Below are 24013 nucleotides of genomic sequence, written 5' to 3' on the forward strand. Positions count from 1 at the left end.
GGTCTTCATGGGTTTATGGCCTGGCATCTTCGTCTCCTCTTCGGTGATGTATGTCCTCCGTGGCATTTTTTTTTTTTTCCAAATAATCCCGTCTCATCGCAGTTAAAGACTTGTTGCGGGATGTAGCCTTCCTCCTCAATAAGCTCAGCGAACTCGACGATGTACCTTTCAGCTCCCTTTACCTTGGCACTCGCAGCTTCACCATGCCTCACCACCGAATGAATGCCACTTCTCTTCTTAAAATTATCGAACCACCCACGACTTGCCTTAAACGTGTCTTCTGCTCCCCTTCTGAAGTTTGATGTTGCCTCTTCCTTCTTCAAATCTGCGTAAACTAACGCAAGCCTTTTCGCAAATTATACTCTCCGTCACTGTATCTCCCGCTAGTTCCTTCTCTTTCAACCATACCAAGAGCAGCTTCTCCTTCCCCATTTCTTCATGGACATTTGTCCTTAATTGCGACAGAATTGTAGTTCCTTTAGCTGTTTTTTTGCACTTTTGATGGCATCCTTTTGCTTTAGGATGGTACAAATGGTCGATGTGCTTACGCTCATAAACACCCGGGCCCAGTTTCCATCCTTCACTTCTACACCATGCTCATGTTTTTCTATTATTTCTCGCTTTACCTCTATCGGCAGCATTCTCTTCTTCTTTTCGCCACTCTCCTTTGCACGTACTTTCTTTGGCCCCATGATGGTAGGTAAAAAAGTTTCACTAATTCGTGAAAAAACAGCGAAAACACGAGTACAGCTCACAAACACAACTTAAATCTGTCGGCCACACGTGCGAGTGAGCTCGTGGGATGCTCCCAGCTGATGCCGCCCGCGAACGCCAACTAGCGGTGGCGTCCCCGAACCAACTCTGATCTCGGGACACAGCTCGGGTCTCAAGGCAAAATTTGGACCGAATTCCACCTCGGGTCTCAAAGCACTCGTATCACAGGACGCTCGTATCTCAAGGTACCACTGTATATATATATATATATATATATACATATATATTATATATATTCTATATATTCATATAAATTATAGATTATATATATATAATATATATATATAGATATATATAGATATATATATATATATCATATAATATATATAATAATATAATTACTATATATATATATATATATATATATATATATATATAATATACTATAATAAATTATAAATCAAAATTTATATATAAAACAAACACACTTATACAGTGGTACCATGACTTATGAGTGAATTAATGTACTTGTTTTCTGAGGTACACGAACTCGTGATGTTGCTGATACGTAGATGGCATAGTGACAAAAATTAATATAAGCAAAGAAGAAAAAGTGTATACGTATGTATCTTTTCCATGAATCTTTTAAAAAGTTATACCTTACTTCACTGTATCCAATAATATTGTATGTATTCGCATATTATTGTATTATACAAAATACTACTAACATAGTGGTCAATGTTTTGGTTTGGAAATCACCTGATGGTGAATAAGAGTTTGTTTCATCATGTTTAACTCGATTCTGAGGAACATCTAGATGCTTGACTTATGTGAGACAAGGTAATTTTTCATTAAACAACATGTTTTTAAGTAGGAATATTACTTTATTACTTCTCATGAGTGTGAACTAAATTATTTTTTTCGTTAACAGATTACGTTGGTGGCATGTTTATTGATTAAAAAATTTACGTGATTCTGTTCGCTATTTTCGCTTTATTGCATCGTAATGCGAGGTTTACATTAGTTATCTTTTATTGGCATGAAAACAACAGTAATATGTGTTTTTTCAAGCCCAGTAGTTTTGATTAAAATACTTTTATTTCAGTTTTATCTAGGGTTGTGTTTTATGGCTTAAATTTACGGGAGTTTTATCCTTGTTGCCAATACGTGATGATAGTCATTAACAGCTTGAATAGTTTTCTCAGCTTCAACAACAACTTGGTTTAAATTTAACAGTATATTTCCTTGTTGGTCTTTGATCTATAGCAAATAAAGTTATTACATAAAAATGTCCCAGTCCTATTCTACATAACGTGTTTACTAACGTACAATGGTTGAAATACAAGACAAACGGATGTTGTTGTTATCCAATTCGGTTGTACTTTGCAAAAAAAAGTTGTTTCTTGTTCAGTTTTTCATGGCTGTACACATTTATGCATCGAGTATAATGTTAAAACAATAGTTTCATCATTCTCTTTTGCTGTTTTTGAACTTACCTAACTAGAAGATGGGATAGAGTTAGGCTATTGAAATTTGGTCTCGTAAAATTGGATTATCGTGAGTCGAATTATCGTAACTTGAACACTACCTGTACACTGTATAAAACCTTGTTATATCTTTAAATACTCTTTCTGTCATGTTTGTATACAATATTTGTTATTTAGAAATGTACTTTCCTTATTTAATGCCATGAAACATAAAAATATGGGGTGGCATTTTGAGGGTTGGAATGGATTAAGGGGATTTCAAGTATTTAAAATTGGGAAAATTGATTTGACGTGCAATCAGAACTAATTAAACTTGTAGGTCAAGGTACCATTGTATATGTGTGTGTGTGTATAAATATATGTTATATATATATTGATTAAGATCTGTTTGCAGAGCCAGGTTGAAAGCAGCAGTGCAATTTATCCCATGCTTACACAGTTACAAATTCTTTCTGAAGTGGAAGCAGCTGCCAGTTGCCTCAACAGTAGAAACTCAGAGAATGGGTTGGGTTTTATGGTTTGTAATAATTTTTGTTTTTCAGAATAACATTGTAGGTTCATCGTATTTGTATTTGTTTAAATATGTTGTATTATTAATGAATATTGATAGCCTTTAACCAGTTACTGTCCAGTGTTATAGTTGATTCATCATGTTGGCAAGAGATTTAAGATTGGTGACTATTAAAGTCAAGCTTTTGGGAAGGTGTCAATGGACCTCCTTTTATAGAGTAATGGTAAAAGTGTCTTATAGAAAAAGGAACAGTTTATTAATCAAACCATTCAGAACCATAAATAGGTCCAGAATTTCCTATGCTTGAAAATGAAATGACTGAATGAAATAGCATCCAGTTGTTTTAGTTCAAACCAACCTTTCCACCATACGTCTTTGGGGTGTAAGGCTTGATGTTATACTGAAAATCTGATGGTGTTCAGTGATTGCTAACAGTCAATAACTCTGGGAAGTAATGGTCAAAGTAATAGCCATAGATTAAGATGATATTACTCTCGTGAGATCTTCCTTTTTCTTGTCAAGAATAAGAGTTGAAATTTTGTATTTCAACAAGGAAGTATACTTACCTTTGTCTTTTGTATGGAAATATGTTTTATGAAAGTTATGGTTGTTTGTGCTTGATAGCAAGTTAGTTAACTTGTTGCAAGGGAGTAAGAGGGTAGGGGACCAACCCACTCACTGGACTGTTACATTACTTCATTTTTGGTGTGCACTGCCATTCAGACATCTTTGTTACAGGTGCGTCTTAACATGGTTGCTGTTGTTGACATGCATTATTTCTTGAGTACTTGGCTTGTCATTTGGTAATGCATAGGATAGTTGTACAGATGATAATGCCTTGTCCTTCTTCAGTGAGTTTGATCAGTAAAGGTGTTCAAGGCATAACAGTGTCTTGGTACCTTTTGGAGGACAGTAGTGAACACCTGCTGAGGTGAAGATTTAGGTGTCCAAGAGAAAAATGTTGGCAAGCTTTGCCTTCCTTGTCTTCCTTGTTGTCCTTCTGATCTTGCTCCTCCTCACCTTCCCTTATCCTAATGGAGCCGAACTAAGGCCTGATAATTTATGCAACCTTTCACATATATGACCTGGGTTGGTGTGTGTGGATTGAGTCATGAGCTTTCTCACATCCAAATTCCAATCTCTAGTCACTTACTTGGTCATCTATAGAAAGGAGTGACTCTGACTCTGGCCATGCTTGTACCTCTCCTGAGGTATGAAAGGAAGCCAGACTTCTCCAGACTGTTGACAGTCCCAGGTTTCTATGAAGCCAGCTTGCTACCTCTTGGAACTTGCTTGTGAGTAGTCCCTGGGTTTTCTAGTGTGCTGCACTGTCCACAGTTGAGTATTCTGGCCAGCACAGGATTGGCAATGCGAGCTTCAGCTTTCATTGGTCAATTAGGGGTCATTCTATTTGGTCTTCTTCCCAATTCTAGGCCTGAGGATAGAATGTGTTTATGCCTGGTCTCTTTGACATCTTCACATCATTATTTGCTGTAGAGGAATTGTCTCTGGCACTCTGCTTTATCTTCACTGAGAAGGCACAGTGTTAGGCAGACTAATCTTTTACTCCGTCTCATTCAAGGGTCCTTAGTCATTTGTGGATCGTGTAGGACCAGAGGGTCCTTTACCCATATAACTACTACAGTTCACATTGGAGGGCACTTCCCAGGGATTGCAAGGCTCAACCTTAAACTCATGGCCTTAGGGAAGTAGCAATGGCTCTACCTTGGCACCCAGTGTTTTTCATTGCATTCACTTTGGGTATTTCCCATGAGGCTTCTCCATTATTCCAGCTTCCTTAGTCCAGATAGGATGACTTCCCTGCCTCCAGTCACTTTTCCAAGCTCATTCCTTTGCCTCTGATGCTTCAGTGGAAATACATCCATGTCCATTGGAATATAGCGGTAGACCAACCCAGTGTCCAGTGGAAAGCCGTAGGTTCCTTTAACACCTACTTCCAAGGACCTGTTGTTTGTGTGTGTTCAACAACTACAATATTTACCTCCAGTCAACACAGATGGTCCATGGTATGGCTTAAAGGGAGTGCCGACACCATAAGGCCCCACCTTATAAAGTAAGTGCTTATAACCACCTTATGATTGAAGGGATTGGCTTCAAAATTTTACTGTTTATTCTTCAACTAATAATGGTAAAATTTTTCAGAGAAAAAAGTTGGAATGTTGACTTCTAAGTTTTTTTGTTTTTTTTTTTTTTTTTTTTTTTTTTTGCAAATTAAAAGTCATGATGTCACTTCATAAAAAAAAAAAAGTATCACTCAAAAATCAGTTTTGTTCTTTGCAAATAAAGATATTTAGTTATAATAGAACTGTAAAAGTTTCATCAAATTTCGTTCAGCCTTATTGGATTTATATGAATTTATTTTAGAAAAAGTAAGTTTTGAGAAACTGTCAAAAGAAAAAATTTGTGCTTATTTTGTACTAATAACTATGAAAGTATAGTAGTTAGAAGGCAGAATAGAACTGTGCTCTCTCTTGATTCATAAATGACTTCAAAATTTGCATTTCTGGGCTCAGCTCGTGTCGGCCTATGAAAGTAATCCTTAATATCATCTTTCTAGGTAAAATATCCTAAAATTACCAGAGAAAAAACAAAAATTAAGAAAAAAGTCAGTAAGACTGACTCGCTCACTCTTAAAAAGAAGTGTCGGTATGAATAGGGGCGAGTGTGGAACACTACCACGAGACAAACACCAATTAGAACTTCCTATCAGAATCCCCCTAAGAGAGAGCCGATACCAACGGGCGATGCAGCTTCTACTACTACTACTACTAGAGGACGCCAGGACAGCAGCGCCCCTAGCGGTCATCCTTAATTTTTAGCGCCAGCATCTTGACGCAGTTTTCTCTCGTGCTGTTATTTATTCTGGATTTATCTCGTTTTCTACGATGGAACGTTCAGCAATTGCCACGGCTAAGTTAAGTAACTCATAAGTAATATTTTATCATAGTTTTATCTTCCGGGTACCAGTATTTTCCTTTTTATAGGTCATATACGGTTCCCCGGTTGTCTCGTGGCGGCCATGCTGCCTCGTAAGAATTCCCGGTCTCCATACTGGGACTTCTTATACTTATGGGCTTATTTTATCACGTTCATTGTTTTACATCGAGTTTTAGCTAGTTTAGCCCTCTTACCATTCTCTTAGCTTGGTATTTAGGGCTATCATTATTTTATTCTGGCCCAGCATCCCGGCTCTTGCTCTACATCGGCTATCGCTGGCTCCGAGTAGGCTACTGTTTCTTGGAATAGTTGCCTCCTCCTGGGCTTCTTTCTCTTTTCCTAAAAGTGTCTCTTCCACCTTTCGATGTATTTTATATTATTATTTTTTAGGGTGTTAGGCTAGCCTAGTGCTTGTTCCATGTATTGGTACAGCTTGGTTCACGTGGCCCTACCACGGTTGTGGTGATCGCGGCCTAGGCCACTAGTGGTCACGTGTTCCATAGCACCTCACCCTGCCCCTTCCCTCCCTCTCTGATGTAGGGAGGAGCTGGGGGACCCCTGGGTTGTCATAACACCTCATAGCCTTCTCTCTCATTCCGGAGGTGCCGGGGGGTTCCACCAGCAGGGGGTTTAGGGCGACCACTATGAGGTACCGGGTCTCCATACGGGTAGTTGGTGAGGTGGGGAGGAGTAGGCCATCCCTTCCCCCTTTCCTCGCTCCCGCCGTGTTTCTCCGGGACCTCCTTCCCCCCCATACCCATTACTCCATCCACCTCCCCTTACAAAGATACGAAAGGAGCCTTCCGTCGCAGCCGGGGCCCCTTTGGTTATAGGATATTGGCTCCGCTAGCGGGTAGGGTGGGTACTATGGATGGTCGTTTGCTTGCCTACTATATACCTTGTTATATCTCTCCCCCGCTACCAGGGAAAGGGAGCTTACCCGTTACCTACTACGCACTCTTCTAGTAGACGGGTGGAGACGAGTTGGAATTTTTTGGTTTTTGATGTTGTTTACCTGTACTATGTTAAGGATATACCCTATTTAAGATATTTTACAATGAATTGTGTTTTATATAATTATGTTATCAACCATCCCCGCCATTTTCCGTTGTGGTTTCCTTTACCACCACTCCTAGTTGGTTGATTCTTGTGCCTCCGCCACTGGCGGAGCCATAGCCTTTCTTCCAACATGGTTACCACACGTATTTTAGCAGGGCTCTGGTTTCATCTAAACTTTATCGCTCCGGCACCAGCGGAGCATATGTAGGCTGTAAGTGTTTACTCTGTACTCATTTGTACGTTTTCCACTTACAGGCTACCAACTGTCAGGTCCTCGCTTGCAATGCGACGCTGCATGACCCCATGCGGACACGATGAGTGCAGGTCTCACGCCCCTTGTGCCACCCTGTTCAACGAGTCCATCGTCTGGCATCCCGAGGCCTGCACCATTTGCTACGACCTGGTCGGTCAGCTGGTTGATGGGGTAAGACCATTATAAGGTTATTTATCAATTTACTAACACTTTTAGTTCGTAAGTTTGTTAACCCTGTCCGCAATTGGTAGCTAATTCAGCCTTTCTTTCAGGCTAGCGGTGTGAGGGAAGTCGCCCTCGCCACTCTGAAAGCGTGGGTAGGCGGCTTTGGAAAGAACGCCGCCAAGGGCCAGCCCTACATACTGGATAGAAAGCTGGCCATCCAGATCTTCCCTGCGGGCAAGTCGACGGGCTACGTCGACCCCTTGTCCGCCGCCCCCGTAATAGCCGCCATCCAGCAAGATCTCCAGCAGTCGTTGGGGCTCGTAGCCGCCCAGGAGCCAGTCCCGGACGTCGCCGGCCTGGACCTGAACCTCGAGCCAATGGCGGTAGTGAGTGAGGATTTGTTGGTTGAGGTAGGTTTGTCGGGCGCCCAAGGTCTTTCCTTGGGCGCTCCTGGATCTTCTCCTGTCCCTTCCTCTTCCGCCTCTTTCCAAGGCTTTCCGGGATCTGAGATCCCTAGCCGCACTCCCGCTCTCTCTGTACCTCCTAAGGAGAAGGGAAAGAGAGAACCGAAGACTCTGTCTAAGTCGACCTTCCTAGAAGTCGTCTTCGTCTTCTTGGCTAGGAAAGTCATCGACTTCTTACGCCGACGCGGTGAAGGCTAAAGCCAAGCTCTTCCCAGTCGAAGAGCTCTAGAGGACAAGGCTTCGAAGGAGAAAGCCTCGCGCTAAACCTCCGAGTCGTTGCCTTCTCCCGCCTCCGTTGCCCCCTCTCCGGCTATGCCGGCAGGGGTAGCAAGCACCAGCTCCTGCGTTCCTTCTCCTGTCTCACCAGGAATGATGGAGCAGGTAGGAGTGATGGTTGGTTCTCAAATCTCAGCTTGGGGAACCCGTTTTGAGCAGATGTTCGCACAATTGTCGAGCACTCTGTCTCAAACTGGACAGACCGTCCAGGAACTCTCGAATAGAGTAAGAGAGACTGAGGATCGGATGACTGGGCTATCCCAGGCTCCTCCCCCAGTATCCCCTGCTTCTAGCACGGGGATCCTCCAACTCCCGTCTTACGACTCTCTGCCCCAAACTTTCTCTATGGAGAACCCATGGAGAGTAGCGGCCTACGCTCCCTTTAAGGACGGGATGATTTCGATCCCGGAGTTGGCACTCGAAGGATTGAGGACTTCGAGTTCTATCCTCCGGGTCTGTCACAGCCTTTCATCGGGTATGCTAGGCTGACACCAACGGCTCTTACAAGGGAGGACAAGATCTCGAAGGAGTCTGTCCTCTACAGTAGAGACCACGCTCAACGGAATGGGTTCACTGCCTTGAGGACTGGGAGTGTACTAATACTAAACTCCAGGCCTATAAAGAGCCCCTTCACTATTTTCGCCACGGAAGAGGAGGTCTCTCTTCCGTTCGCCACGAAATTGGTGGAGAAGGCTCTTCAGGCAGTCCTCAAGGATGAGCCCCTTCCGCAGTTGAGAGAGTCGGAGTCCACTTCTCCACTCTTTCCCGCCTTCGGAGAGTTATGGGAAAACCTGCCAGCTACTTTCACGCAGGGTAAACTCAAGCCGGACTGCGCTATGGACCAGTTCGGTGAGAAGTTGCCTAGGCTGCCGGACTCCCTAATCCAGGCAGAGTTCGATGCGCGAACTAGGTTTGGTAGGTCCCTTAACTCTATCATAGTTCACGGATGGTCAGGAAATGGCTGCGCTGTCTTATGCGAACGAACGCTATTCAAGATCTTAGCGAAATCACAATTTCACACGGGTTCTGCTAGACGCTTTTGACTTCTTCCAAGCCAGGAAGAACTGTCGGAAAGCATGTTCTTCAAGAGTGTACTATCAGGCACGAGCCTAATAGACTCTTGACTGCCCAGCATGTGGGGAGCGGATCTCTTCCCAGAGTCAGCAGTGAACGAAGTTCATCACGAAGCTGCTAGACTCAACCAGAGCCTTAGAGCTAGGTGGGGCATTTCCTCTAAGAGGAAACAGGAATCCGTTCCCACTGCTGGCAAGAAACCAAAGAAGGCTGGTAGGAGGTTCCAGCCATATAAAAACTCCTCCAGCCTCAGCAGCAGTTTGTGCAGGCGGTCCCAGTCACCCAACAAGGACAACCTGCTACATCTAACAACTCAGCCTTTCCTCCTGGTGCCCCAGCAATCCAGCCTTCGACCTCCTATGCCATCTCGCCTGCCTTTTAAACCCTGCTTATGAGGTTCAAGGCTACTCTCAATCGAGGGGTAGGGCGAGAGGTTACTTTCGTCACCGTGGCGCAGGAAGGGGCGCAAGGAGTAAGCAGTTCAGAGGAGGGCGTGGTGGGGCCAACCCGCCCATCAGCAATGAGGCTCTCCAGGTAGGAGGGAGGCTGTTTCCTCTTCCGCCACAGGTGGGGGTTCAGCAGTTGGGCACAGAGCATAGTGTCCAAAGGATTAGGCTGGAGCTGGATCCAAGATCCTCCTCCAATCAAATCATTCCATCAGGTACCGTCAAAGGAATTGATAGATTACGCGGAAGAACTCCTTCAGAAAGGAGCTATTGCGAGAGTCAAGCATCTAAAATTTCAAGGTCGCTTATTCAGCGTTCCAAAGAAAGGCTCAACAAAAAGAAGGGTAATCTTAGACTTGTCAAAGCTAAACTCTTTCATTCGCTGCGACAAGTTCAAGATGCTTACCCTCTCGCAAGTAAGGACCTTACTGCCGCGTGGAGCCGTCACATGCTCCATCGATCTTACAGACGCATACTATCATATCCCTATAGCCAGGCACTTCCGCCCATTCCTAGGATTCAAGCTAGGAAATCAGACATTTCTCATTCAAAGTGATGCCCTTCGGTCTGAATGTAGCCCCCAGGGTATTCACAAAGATAGAGAAGTGGTTGTACAACAATTGAGAGCTCAGGGAATCATGGTAGCGGCATACCTCGACGATTGTTAATCTGGGCACCAAAACAGTCGAGGAATGTCTCAAAGCTACCAAAAAGGTAGTTCGCTTTCTGGAACATCTGGGGTTCCAGATAAACAAAACGAAATCCAGACTTGTTCCGGAATCTCGTTTTCAGTGGCTGGGAATCCAGTGGGATTTGTCCTCCCACAATCTATCAATTCCCAGTACCAAACGGAAGGAAATAGCAAAATCTGTCAGGCAATTTCTCAAGTGCAAACAAACGTCAAGAAGAAACCAGGAGAGAATCCTAGGGTCTCTTCAGTTTGCTTCAGTAACAGATATCCTTCTCAAAGCAAGGTTAAAAGATATAAATCGAATTTGGCGGTCAAAAGCAAACTCCAAATATCGAGACAAGTTGTCAGTGATCCCACAGATCCTCCGCAACCAACTACGGCCTTGGTCAAGAGTACAGAACCTAGCCAAGAAAGTACCCCTTCATATCCCCTCCCAACCCAATGTTAACCATTCACACGGACGCATCCCTGTCCGGTTGGGGGGGATACTCTCAGTTCAAACAGGTTCAGGGACTTGGTCAGTTCAATTTCGCCAGCTCCACATAAACGTGTTGGAAGCAATGGCAGTATTTCTTACTCTGAAGAGACTTCTTCCCCCGAAAAAGTCTCATCTAAGGCTAGTTTTGGACAGTGCAGTAGTAGTTCATTGCATCAACAGAGGAGGTACCAAATCCAAGCATGTGAACCATGTCATGATAGCCATCTTTGCATTAGCAAGCAAACACAAATGGCATCTGTCTGCCACTCACCTGGCAGGAGTAATGAAATGTGATAGCGGACGCCCTGTCCCGGTCAGTCCCTCTGGAATCAGAGTGGTCTCTGGACGTCGGGTCGGGTATTCCAGTGGGTAAGCCGGAGAGTCCCAGGTCTCCAAGTGGACCTCTTCGCCTCACAAGCGAACCACAAGCTCCCTTGCTATGTGGCCCCCAACCTGGACCCTCTGGCTTATGCCACGGACGGCCCTGTCGTTGGATTGGAATCAATGGAGGAGAATTTATATTTTTCCTCCAGTGAATCTTCTCCTGAAAGTCCTAGACAAACTAAGGTCTTTCAAAGGGATAGTAGCTCTGATTGCACCGGACTCCCGGCCCAAGAGCAACTGGTATCCACTTCTCTTGGAATTGGGTCTCCGACCTCAACGGATCCCCAATCCCAAACTTATTCCACAATCAGTACAAATGAGGACTGTGTTCGCTTCCTCAGGAACTCTCCAGACCCTAACTTTATGGACTTCATGAAGTTTGCGGCTAATAAAGATGCTAAACATTGATCCACAGAATATTCTCTTCCTGGAATCAGATAAGAGGGAGTCAACCATCGACAATATGACTCGGCGGTTAAGAAATTAGCATCTTTCTTGAGAGAATCGAACACTGCAACCATGACAGTTAATTTGGCTATATCCTTTTTCAGATCTTTATTTGAAAAGGTTTAGCAGCTAGCACGATTACCACTCACAAGTCGGCTTTGAAGAAAATCTTTCAAGTAGGTTTTCAGATAGATTTAACTGAATCTTATTTCACATCTATCCCTAAAGCCTGTGCTAGACTTAGACCTTCTCAGAGGCCTACTACAGTTTCATGGTTCTTGAATGATGTTCTCAAACTAGCTTCAGATACTGACAACTCATCTTGTACATTCATAATGCTCCTGAGGAAGACTCTATTCTTATTAAGCCTAGCCTCAGGGGAGCTAGAATTTCAGAACTGTCGGCTCTATCCAGAGATGCGGGTCATGTGGAATCCTCCCATCAGGAGAAGTTCTACTTGCTCCGGATCGTAGCTTTTTAGCCAAAATGAAGATCCTCTTGCAAGGTGGGCTCCTTGGAAGGTTATCCCACTTCCACAGGATCCTTCTCTCTGCCCAGTATCAACCCTTAGAGCCTTTCTATCTCGTACTTCTTCTAGATCCTCGGGTGCTCTCTTTATGAGAGAAAAAGGGTGGTACTTTGTCAGTTAAAGGTATTAAGGCAACAAATCCTTTACTTCATTAAACAAGCCAACCCTGAGTCATTCCCAAAAGCACACGATATCAGGGGAGTAGCCACCTCTATTAACTATTTCCAACATATGAACTTTGAGGATCTTAGGAAGTATACTGGATGGAAATCCCCGACAGTCTTTAAACGGCATTATTTAAAGTCCTTGGAATCTTTAAAGTTTTCAGCAGTAGCAGCGGGAAACATAGTTTCCCCTGATACTGCTTAGTAGTTGTAGTATTGATCCAGGTCTCCTTTCTACCTACTTCAACCTACATGCCTCAACCTATCACCAGGCTACTCACATCATCATAGCCTTAGCCGTTGTGTGTTATAGTGGTCTGTCCCTTATTTTTTTGCTAGGGTCAACCCACATTTGTACTGATATGTACTCCAGTGGTCCCTATTATTATTTTTACTAGGTTAGGCCACAATATGTTTGTAAAAAATTTTCCATTTAGACTTGTGATAACTTCAGTCACAATGTGTTTGTATATATTTGAATTAGTTGTATTATTTGTATTAATGATGGATTTGAGTGTACCTACCCTTATTTTTATGCTAGGGTAGGACACATGTATGTATATAATTGTACTTATATGTTCTAAATAAGTAAATTTCAAACAAATTCTTTGTTTTACATGCATATTATGTTATTGCTTACTACCATTTAAGTACTTTAAGTTTTTTACTAACATTCTGTTATTGTTTACCATAGTTAGTTTAAGTACTTATTTTGTATGCTGTATTTGATTTACTCATATTATATCCATCATTTTAACATGTTTTTCATTTTTTCCTTTTCCATCTTGTCTGTTTCTCTGGTACTCTTTCATAGGCCGACACGAGCTGAGCCCAGAAAAGGGATTTTGCGAAGGAAAAATCTATTTCTGGGTGATTGGTCGTGTCGCCCTATGAAACCATCCCTTTTTATAGTTTGCTTTCCCCCCCTTGCAGGACAAGATGTAATATGTTTTAATTAAGGATGACCGCTAGGGGCGCTGCTGTCCGTGGCGTCCCTCTAGTAGTAGTAGTAGTAGAAGCTGCATCGCCCGTTGGTATCGGCTCTCTCTTAGGGGGATTCTGATAGGAAGTTTCTAATTGGTGTTTGTCTCGTGGTAGTGTTCCACACTCGCCCCTATTTCATACCGGACTACTTCTTTTAAGAGTGCGCGAGTCAGCCCTTTACTGAACTTTTTTCTTAATTTTTGTTTTTTCTGGTAATTTTAGGATATTTTTACCTAGAAAGATGATATTAAGGATTACTTTCATAGGGCGACACGAGCCAATCACCCAGAAATAGATTTTTCCTTCGTCAAAATCCCTTTATGGGAGAGCACCGAATGTCATAAGGCCGATTCTATGAAGTAAATGACTTTATGACAAGGTTATTTCCTTCTAATTTTTACCACTGATTCTACAAATGATACTGAATAAACAAGTTTTATTCCAGTCTTCCTTGAGATCAAAGCATTTAGTTTGAAAAAAATTAAATAAACTTCTTAGGAAATAGCAAAAGAACAATAATTCTGGACTCAAACAAGAAAATAAGACATATTTAGATTGTGAAGGTTCAGTTATCCCTGTAAGCCATTTTCTCTTCTTACCAAATTATTTTTGAATAAATTTTATTTTTAAATGCATTTTTCCATCGCTTTTTACAATTTGTCATTCACAGTGCCGTAAAAACGATGGACAAAGTTGTCCGTGAATCACTCTAAACATTCTTTTATAACGATAATGTCTCTAGATATGTTTATTAGTCCATAAAACTGTTAAAAACAGTCCATACCTCACTTGGACCTATCCTAAATTATTCATACAGACTTTTACAATTCTTTTTATGATTTGTTGTTCATAGTGCCATAAAAACGATATCGTTGTCCATGAACGAATCCGAACATTCTTTTATAGCAGTAATGTTTCCAGATATATGTTTATGTACGAATAAAACTGTCAAAAACAGTCCATAACTTACTAGGGCCAGTCCTGAATTATTCATACAGACTTTTTTTTTTATAATTCTTTTTACCATTTGTGGTTCACATGTCATACAAGCAGTGAACAAAATTGTCAATAAACCAATCTAAAAAAATTGTTTTTAGCATTGGCACTGAAGGATATGTTTATTGAGACAAAACAGTTGAAAACAGTTTAAAATTTAGTGACTGGCTCCTCTTTTCCTCCAAATGTAGGCAAGTTAAACAGTAGAGCATTCTACCTCTTGATTTTTATTTGGAGTTTGGCACATGTGAATCCCTATGGCTCCCTTTAAATGTGGGTCAGGCAGACAGCTGAGCATTATCATGAATTTATTCAAAATTTTGAGGCTGGGGTTTGAGATAGCTAGACTCCAACCCAGGACCTTGTCAACTTAACTTCCATGTACCTTACAGTACCCGAAAATTGGTATTTCCAGGTGGGAAGAACAGTACCAGTCATGGTCTTCTGACAGTACTTCCTACCTAAGGAGTGAGTCTCCATATAAAAGACAAAAGTTTGTATCATATTGAATACACAGTGTAAATTAGTATAATTTGCATCTGTACTGGTCCTAAATATACAAACCTGAAGTATTTTATTATCACACCTCTAACTAGCCCTGCATTTGTCACTGTTGCTTAATGAAAAAGTGAGGCAAACATTAACATTCAAGTAACTGGGTAGTTGGTTCACCATTTCCCTACTCACTTGCTTCTAGTTAACTTCCTTACTACCAAACTTTAGTGACCTGACCAGCTTTTGCTATAGGTATGTGTTCTAAAAGACTTCAGATTTGTATATCAAAGAAAAATGCAAATGTCCTGAATATATGATGTATTAATTAAAAAAGGAACATGATAATGACAATTATTGCATTTCAGTTTGTGGGGTTAGTAAGTGAGCTGGAGAGAACCTGGACTTCAAGAGATCAGGTGAGCAGTGTATGCCATACGTACATGGAGCCTATAATCACAGCAAGATCATCTATTGTCAGAGCTCTTATGTCTTCACATAAAGGTGTTTGTGAAGTACTTCACTCAACATTGGTGTGTATGCTTTTGTACCTGCTGTTTACATAGTCTTCAATAATAAGAGAATAGTTTAACTTGGTCATGGAATAACTGAAAATTGTATTTGACAAGTTTGTATATTTTCTTCTGGTTTTGTTAGAAAATAATTAGGGTATCTTTGGAAAATTCAGAATAACATTGGTGTTGTGACAGGTAAAGATATTCCATGTAGTTGCAACTACAGGTATGGAATTTAAAGGGATATATGGAAATACTACATAGTATAAATTACTGAATGATAAGGATTATGTTTATTTCAGCACAAGCCCATTATTTTATGTTAGCCTTATCTGTGGTAGCAGTAACTTCCAGACATACCCCAGAAAATGTTTAGTCCACCCTTTTATATATCTGAGCATGCATCTGGGTCCTTGAGTACATTTAGTGGTGAAAACTGGTCATTCTGTGTGTTTGTTAGATGAACAACACTTAACCCTTAAACGCCGAGCCGCTATTTACCAAAGTGTCTGTTGTATGCTGGCGGCATTCGGGAGTTAGCCCCGAAGCAGAAAAAAAGTTTTAAGATTAAAAGAGTTAATTTTTGGCTCCTTTTTTTGTCATTGCCTGAAGTTTAGTATGCAACCATCAGAAATGAAAAAAAATATCATTATCATATATAAATATTAGAATATATGACTGCGGAAAAAATTTTCAAATATAATTGCATACAAATCGTGCTGTAAGAAAAACGGTTAAAGCTAATGAGTTAATTTTTTTTCGTTGTATTGTACACTAAATTGCGATGATTTTAGTATACTATAACAATTTGTAAAACGATCAAAGCAACACAGAGAAAATATTATCACAAAATGATGCATGAATTCGTAACGCGAGGACGTAAACAAAAAGTTTTTTTAAAAATTCACCATATATCGAAATATTGTGCTAGAGACTTCCCTTTTGTTGTTACAATTGCAGTTTGTTCATGAATATTACCTGCCAGATATATATATAGCTGTATTCTCCGAAGTCCGACAGAATTTCAAAACTCCCGGCACACGCAGTGGTCGGCCAGGTGGTAGTACCCATTCCCGCCGCTGGGAGGCGGGCGTAAGGAACCATTCCCATTTTCTGTCAGATATTTTCTGTCGCCGGTGCAGACAACAAGTGTTTTCTGCACCTCCGTCATTGGATTTTGGAACTCTTTTGGTCACTTAATTATCCCGATTGATTTTTGGTTATTTGATTAGGATCGGTGGTTAGGCATACGCTAATTGTGGATTGTTTTTATTTTGGCTTGATTTTTCCTTAAACTTTACGATGTCTGGATCTAGTTCGACTAGGCCAGAGTATGTTGTGGTGGAAGAATGCAAGGTTAGGCTACCGAAAAACTTCGGTAGACCCTCATACAGTGTGTGCGAATTGTAGGAAACATGTTTGTATGTTTGATGACCGCTGCAACGAGTGTGAAATATGTCTGATTCTGCGTGGAAGGCTTATGAATAAGGAGGTACGTAAACTAGAACGTGATAGTGTAAGGAGGTCTTCCTCCAGGCGTGTAACACAAGTTACCCGTCCAGTAGAATTTATCCCTCCAAAGACCTGTGATGCCTTCGGGCCCTACAATAGTGTCTTTGGAGGGTAAACCCTATCTGTGATTCTTAAATCTTTGCGTAGCCTGGAATCATGTTTGCATTGGAAAGTTTAGTAGTGTAGTGAAGTATAGTGATAATGCCATGAGTGTTGTTCATTCTATCTCGCGATAAAGCGGTTTACATTCTAATCAACGGTAAGCGTATAATTTCTCATTGACAAAACACTACCGCGTGATGGCTCTCCCTACCTCGGTGAGGCAGAATGTAGTAGGGAGGTAGCTGTCCAAGTGTCTAAAATACTCTACGTTTGTTCATAAAACTTACCAGTCAGATATATGTATATATTATATTTCTGCCGGGTAAAGGTGAACAAGCGATGTTGTATCATAGTAATATTATTTTTGCCCTTACGTCATATTACTATCAAGCGGTTGTATGGTTCAAGTTATATACTCATACCATAGTTCTCCTACGGAGGACAACCGAGTACGATTATTCTTATTACATTTAATCGGTTCTCCCTGCAACTATTCAGGGGTTGCCGGTTTTCCCTATTTTTAAACATTTAAGGTATTGTTATGACAATACCAAGTTAGCCTTTTATATTTAGCAAATTCAGTTTCGCTTAAATATACCAGTTTGATGGATTTTGGTTTCTGCTCTATAATGCCTAGTAAACCTATTCATTCGTAGAATGGTGTAGGTGGCAACTCAGGCAAAGCAGTGCGAGAACGACGACGTTCTTCTTGAGTCTGCTGTCACTAATGCGTAATGCCAGTGCTCAGTTCCATCTGATTGTCTGCCATGCGCTGTAGGTTACGTCTCTCTTCTCCTGCGGGATTGACGGACTAACCGTATTTCTACCCTACAATCACGGCCTTAGCCTCGGGTTGAGGGGAATTCCAGCATACATGGCTGAACATCTTCACTTTGCGATAATTTTTTCATAAAAAAAAAAAAATAAATAAATAAATAAATAAATATATTGTGTGTATATATATATGTATGTGAGTTATATGTATATATATATGTATGTATATGTATATATGTATAGATATATATGTAAATGTATGTGTGTGTATGTATGTGTGTGTATGTTATATATATATATGTATTAGACCTTTTTTTCGGTTCTGTTTACCGCATGGTAACAGAATTCTGTCCAGAGTCTACAGCGGCATAGCACACATGATTTCCCTCGAACAAGAATGATGGTGCAAGAGATGCAGTCAATTAGCTCGCCGAGAACGTCCCTTGCTCGATTATGAAGGGGACTCCTTCCGCTGCTAAATACGACAGCGCCGAGCGTGACGCTCGGTCTGGACGCTTGGATGGACGCACAACGTAATGCTTCTTCAGACATTCGCCGAGAATCAGAGAATAGTAATGGATCTCAGGAATGGAGACTTTTAGGAAGAAACAAATGAAAACAATCTTCTACGGTGTCTTAAAAATTACTCCTGTTTAAGTGAAACGCAGCCTTATTAGGGGAGGAACATGCTCGGGTGAGGGTATGAATGAATTGCAGGGGACCATTTCCTCGCTGGAGAAGTTTGTTTTCCCTGAAGAGACTGAAATTCACACCTCTCCAGTTTTTCCTGCAGAAAAACTGGAAATCATAGATGATCTAGAAATGATCTGAACATCTCTCATAGTCAAGATTCGTCTATAGGTGATGTCATGGCTCATAATCTCATAGAATTTGAATCTTGAAAGATTACTTTTGTCTTCAGAGACTTCCCGTCTCCCCGCGCAGGAGTTGGAACTCTCGGAGGGTCTCGCTCCCTCTGAGGAGAACGAAGACGCTATATGTCGCACAGGCGGCCGTCGTCTTTGGTTCCTCGGAGGGGGACGCTTCTCGTCCGTTAGCTCCTTCTGCTTTGCAGTCGTCTCCTGGGCAATTGGAAGACTTTCCGCAGTAAAAGAGAGCTAAGATGTATGATGTATGGTCTCAGGGAGGGGGACGCTTCACGTCCTCTCTCTTTTCTACTGTGTTGCGACTTCATCTCGGAGAGACGTCTTCCGATGAGTATGCTTTTGAGCGCTTCGGTCGCTCCAAGATATATCCTTGGCGGTCCATGTGAGAAGGAGGGAGGGCTTCCCCTCGCCCATTGTCTTCTCAAAGGATCAGCCTTTTTGCCTGAGAAGGAATGTTCTCCATCGAAAAGGATGATTGTGTTTTTGCAACAACAACTTGTTTCGTTGATTGCAGTGAGAAGGCAAAGCCACATCGCGAGAGGAAGGATGATAGGCTGCCAATCAAGAGTCCAGGCAGTCCCTTCTCCTCTCCTCGTTACCCGCTCTTTAGCCAGTTGCCTTGCTCTCTAGATTTCCATGCAGCTCTCCAGAGGTTGTCTAGAGAGCACGGTTACCATCTTCCCGAACGTGGTGTCAGTTGAGAAGAAGAAGAGGTCTTGGTTCGATGGCTTCGAGCCTCTTTTGAAGAATAGTTTCAGCCTGCGGCCCCTCAGTCCTCCTCCTTCGCAATTGTTATCTTCGAAGGACGACTGGCTCATTCATGCCTCCACTCAAACGCGGTGTCTGAAGGATTTTCAAACAACTTAATCGTTGGTGAAGTCCCTGGAACTACTGGTGAATTTCGAAAAGTCACATCTGATCCCAACCCATCCATCGTGTATCTGGGGATTCGATGGATTCAGTGGCTTTTCGAGCTTTTCCGTCCCAGGGACGTCAGCAGCAAGGCTTAGACAAAGTGTTAGCCTTCCTAAGGAAAGATTCGTGCTCGGTGAGGGAATGGATTGAGTCTAACTGGGGACCGCCATTTCCTCGCTGGAGAAGTTTTTGTTTCCTTGGGGTTGGGGAGACTGCACCTCAGACCGTTACAATTTTTTTTGTTTTTCTCAAGTACAATTGGAAAGAAAAACAAGAATCTACCACATGATCTTGGAAATTTCAGGAGAGGTAAAAAACTTCACTTGAAATGTTGGCTAGATCCAGTGTAGCTGTCGGAGGGCGTGTCTCTCAAGCTTCGAGCCCCGACCTAGTGTTGTTCTCCGACGCGTCCACCACGGGATGGGGAGCATCATTAGGGGGGAAAGAAAGTGGCAGGCACCTGGAAGAGGGGAACAGGTGTCCTGGCAACATAAACCTAAAGGAATGGCAGCCATCTTTTTAGCTCTCCAGTTTTTTGCCAAGAAAAAGTCTCTCATCGAATAGTCCAAGTCAACTCAGACAACACCACAGCTCTGGCGTACTTGAAGAAGTAGGGAGGAAGAACAGTCTCAGTCCCTTTTTGCTCTGGAAAAGGAGATCTTGCTGTGGGCTAAGGGCACTGGACGTCATGATCCTTACGAAGTTTGTAGCATGAGTAGAGAATGTCTGGGCAGATCTCCCCAGCAGACGGTCAACTTCTGCCAACCGAGTAGACTCTGCATCAGGGAGGTATGCCAAGAGCTGTGGGGGTTATGGAGACGTCCACTCGTGGATATCTTTGCGACGTCCAGAACGAAGAGGCTTCCACTGTACTGCTCCCCAGTACTCGACCCAGCTGCAGTGACGATAGACCACACTTCTCTGGGACTTGGACGGGATGGACCTGTACGCCTTTCCCGTTCAAGATCTTAGGGGAAGTCATGAGAAAGTTTGCGGTGTCGGAAGGGACGAGAATGACTTTGTTCGCCCCGTTTCTGGCCTGCGAGAGAGTGGTTCACAGAGGTCATGGCCTTTGCAGTAGACTTCCTTCCCCGAGGACGCTTCCAGTAAGGACAGATCTACTCAGACAGCCCCACTTCGAGAGGTACCACAGAAGCCTCTTCGCGTCTGAGTCTGACTGCATTCAGACTATCCAAAAGTTGGCCAGAGCGAGAGGCTTTTATATGTCAATGGCGGAAGCTATCGCCAGTGCAAGAAGAGCGTTTTCTTTCCAACGCAGTGTACAATCGAAGTGGATAGTCTTCAGGAGTTGGTGCAAGAAGAACGGCATTTCCTCCACCACGACCTCTGTGAGCCAGATTGCTGACTTCCTTTTCTGAGAAGGGATCTAAAACTTGCAGTCTCTACAATCAAGGGTTATAAGAGTGTGCTTTTGTTGTCTTTAGGCACAGAGGCCTGGACTTGGCGGACAACAGAGACCTTCACGATCTCTCGAGATCTTTCGAAACGATGAAGGTTCAACAACCCAAGTTGCCGTCTTGGAACTTGGATGTAGTTCTGAAGTTCCTCATGTCCAGTCCATTCGAACCTATGCATGAAGTGCGAGCTTTTATGAATTCTTCTTGGTTCCATAACAATATGTCATAAAGGACATATGAGCTGTCACTTACGGGAGATGCAATTCTGTGTTGACCTCCGTTACACGAAGGATGTCCATTCAACCTACAAGAGATCCTTTTCTCTTGGTTATTCGTGTCTGCGGATACGTTGCTGGGATAGGGAGCCAACACTGATCCTTAACTAGTGAGTTAATTTTTAGTTTAACTCTTTTCAAATTAAGCGCTAACCCTCGTGTTTGGATCAGGTGATCGGGATCGGTGTTGTGCTCTTAATTATGCTAATAGGCATAGGTATATGGTCATATGAGTGGATTAGCACCCATTTGACAAATGCCAGTTAGGCTTTGCCGAGTAAGTGGATAAGACCCCATCGGCAAACCCACAAGAACTCTTACCCATAGGTCACATCCTCGCTGAGGCTCTTGAGACGAAGCAGACTCCTAAGCATAGCTAGGAAGTCAACCCACCCTCTGTCTGAAAAGTATAGGAACCAAGGTTTATAAGAGGTCCTTCCTGATAACTTGTGGTGTTTGGTCAGGAAGCCAAGGTTACCAGTGTCAAAGAATGCTTTGGCTTTTTCTTGAGGGCACCATCAAGGAAGTGCATTCATCCTGTCAAGACAGTGATATGAAAGTGTTTAAGGTGAATGCGCATGGACTGAGGGCTATTTCTACGTCGGTAGCCTTCCAAAAGAACATGGCACTCAATGAAATCTTGAATGCCACATTTTGGCGTAGTAATTCAGTGTTTTGCCTCTCACTACCTTCGGGAGGTGAGGATTACATACGAGAACTGCTACTCTTTGGGCCCCATATGTCGCAGCAGACACTATATTGGGGACAGAGAGTAGCACTCTTCCTATCTTTTAGAAATAATATGTTAGTTTTTGGACTTTTTAATTTTATTTCTTTTTTTTTTTATTTTTTAATTTTATTATGTTTATGTAGGTGTTTAGTTTTTTTTGTGGTCTTGGGTAGGCCGCCTTAGGCGGACTTCCCTCCATTAGCCTTGGTTATACGAAGTTTAACCAGATAGGCTAGGTCAGGTGGTAAGTGTTTTTTTTTGCTTCGCCCTCATAGTAGGGTAAAATGTTTTTGTCACAGTGTGGTCACGCCCCCATTGACAAATCATCTGGAGACACACAGCTACATAGGTCACGTCCTTGCTGGCACCATCCAGTGAAGCATTAACAGCATTCGGTGCTCTAAACAACACCTATATGATCTGTCACATTGTGGTCACGCTCCCCGTGACAGTTCATTAGAGCGCACCAGCTACACAGGTCACGTCCTTGCTGGCACCTCTAGGAATGCAGTACCGAAATTGGAGGTCTATAATATAGGATCTAGTTGCATTGTGGTCACGCCCCCGTTGACAGATCCTCTAGAACTCAACAGCTTCACAGGTCACTACCTAGCTGGAGTCTCTAGTAAAGCAGAAGCAGACTTGGGGTGACGGTACTCACGAAGTCAGCTATGCTAACAGTTAAGGAACCAAAATATCAATCATATATATGAAATTGTTTCCCAAAATTGAATCTGTCTCCCCCTTCCTCCAAAGGTGGGATTCAGCTATATATATCTGGTAGGTAAGATTCATGAACAAAATGATATTGTTATGATACAATAAAGTTTGTTCATACTTACCTGGCGAGTATATATTATTGGGGACAGAGAGTAGCATTCTTCCTATCTTTTAGAAAATAATATGTTAGTTTTGGACTTTTTAATTTTATTTCTTTTTATTTTTTAATTTTATTATGTTATGTAGGTGTTTAGTTTTTTGTGGTCTGGTAAGGCCGCCTTAGGCGGACTTCCCTCCATTAGCCTTGGTTATACGAAGTTTAACCAGATAGGCTAGGTCAGGTGGTAATGTTTTTGCTTCGCCCTCATAGTAGGGTAAAATGTTTTTGTCACAGTGTGGTCACGCCCCATTGACAAATCATCTGGAGCGCACCAGCTACATAGGTCACGTCCCTTGCTGGCACCTTACCAGTGAAGCATTAACAGCATTCGGTGTCTAAACAACACCTATATGATCTGTCACATTGTGGTCACGCTCCCCGTGACAGTTCATTAGAGCGCACCAGCTACACAGGTCACGTCCTTGCTGGCACCTCTAGGAATGCAGTACCGAAATTGGAGGTCTATAATATAGGATCTAGTTGCATTGTGGTCACGCCCCCGTTGACAGATCCTCTAGAACTCAACAGCTTCACAGGTCACTACCTAGCTGGAGTCTCTAGTAAAGCAGAAGCAGACTTGGGTGACGGTACTCACGAAGTCAGCTATGCTAACAGTTAAGGAACCAAAATATCAATCATATATATGAAATTGTTTCCCAAAATTGAATCTGTCTCCCCCTTCCTCCAAAGGTGGGATTCAGCTATATATATATCTGGCAGGTAAGATTCATGAACAAAATGATATTGTTATGATACAATAAAGTTTGTTCATACTTACCTGGCAGATATATATATAGCTGTATTCTCCGAAGTCCGACAGAATTTCAAAACTCCCGGCACACGCAGTGGTCGGCCAGGTGGTAGTACCCATTCCCGCCGCTGGGAGGCGGGCGTAAGGAACCATTCCCATTTTCTGTCAGATTTTTCTAGTGCCACTGTCTCCTGAGGGGAGGTGGGTGGGCACTTTGATTATATATATCTGCCAGGTAAGTATGAACAAACTTTATTGTATCATAACAATATCATTTTTTGACCATTTTGGTTGAGTTAAATTTGAACAATGGTTGAAATTTTGGCACTTATCGTGATTTATATGAAAATATTTCAAAACTGATAAAAGCTACAACCATGAGTTATTTTTGTTTGTATTCTACATAAAATTGCACACATTTTCATACATAAAACTTTATGTAACGGCTAATATAAAATGGTGCAAACATTACAACAAAGTGACGAAAGAATTTCTGAGATTTTCGGCAGAGTTACCACCCACGGATGTAAGGAAAAAGTTTTTTTCACAAATTCACCATAAATCAAAATATTGTGCTAGAGACTTCCAATTTGTTGCAAAATGAAGGTAAATGATTGAATATTACTAGAATGTAAGAGTTTTTGCTTACAATTACATTTTTAGATCATTTCGGTCAAGTCAA

General features: G+C 42.2%; 1 protein-coding gene across 1 annotated transcript in view; it reads left to right on the forward strand.

The window, feature by feature from the left end:
* The window catches only part of LOC135224911 (serine-protein kinase ATM-like), a 39112-nt gene that overhangs the window by 13692 nt on the left and 1407 nt on the right, over nt 1-24013 (forward strand). The window contains exons 3-4 of the mRNA XM_064264236.1: nt 2596-2704; nt 14939-15105. Coding sequence (XP_064120306.1) covers nt 2596-2704; nt 14939-15105 — 276 coding nt within the window. The remainder of the gene's footprint in view (nt 1-2595; nt 2705-14938; nt 15106-24013) is intronic.

This window comes from Macrobrachium nipponense, chromosome 12, assembly GCF_015104395.2.
Source record: "Macrobrachium nipponense isolate FS-2020 chromosome 12, ASM1510439v2, whole genome shotgun sequence".
Classification (NCBI taxonomy): Eukaryota; Metazoa; Arthropoda; class Malacostraca; order Decapoda; family Palaemonidae; genus Macrobrachium; species Macrobrachium nipponense.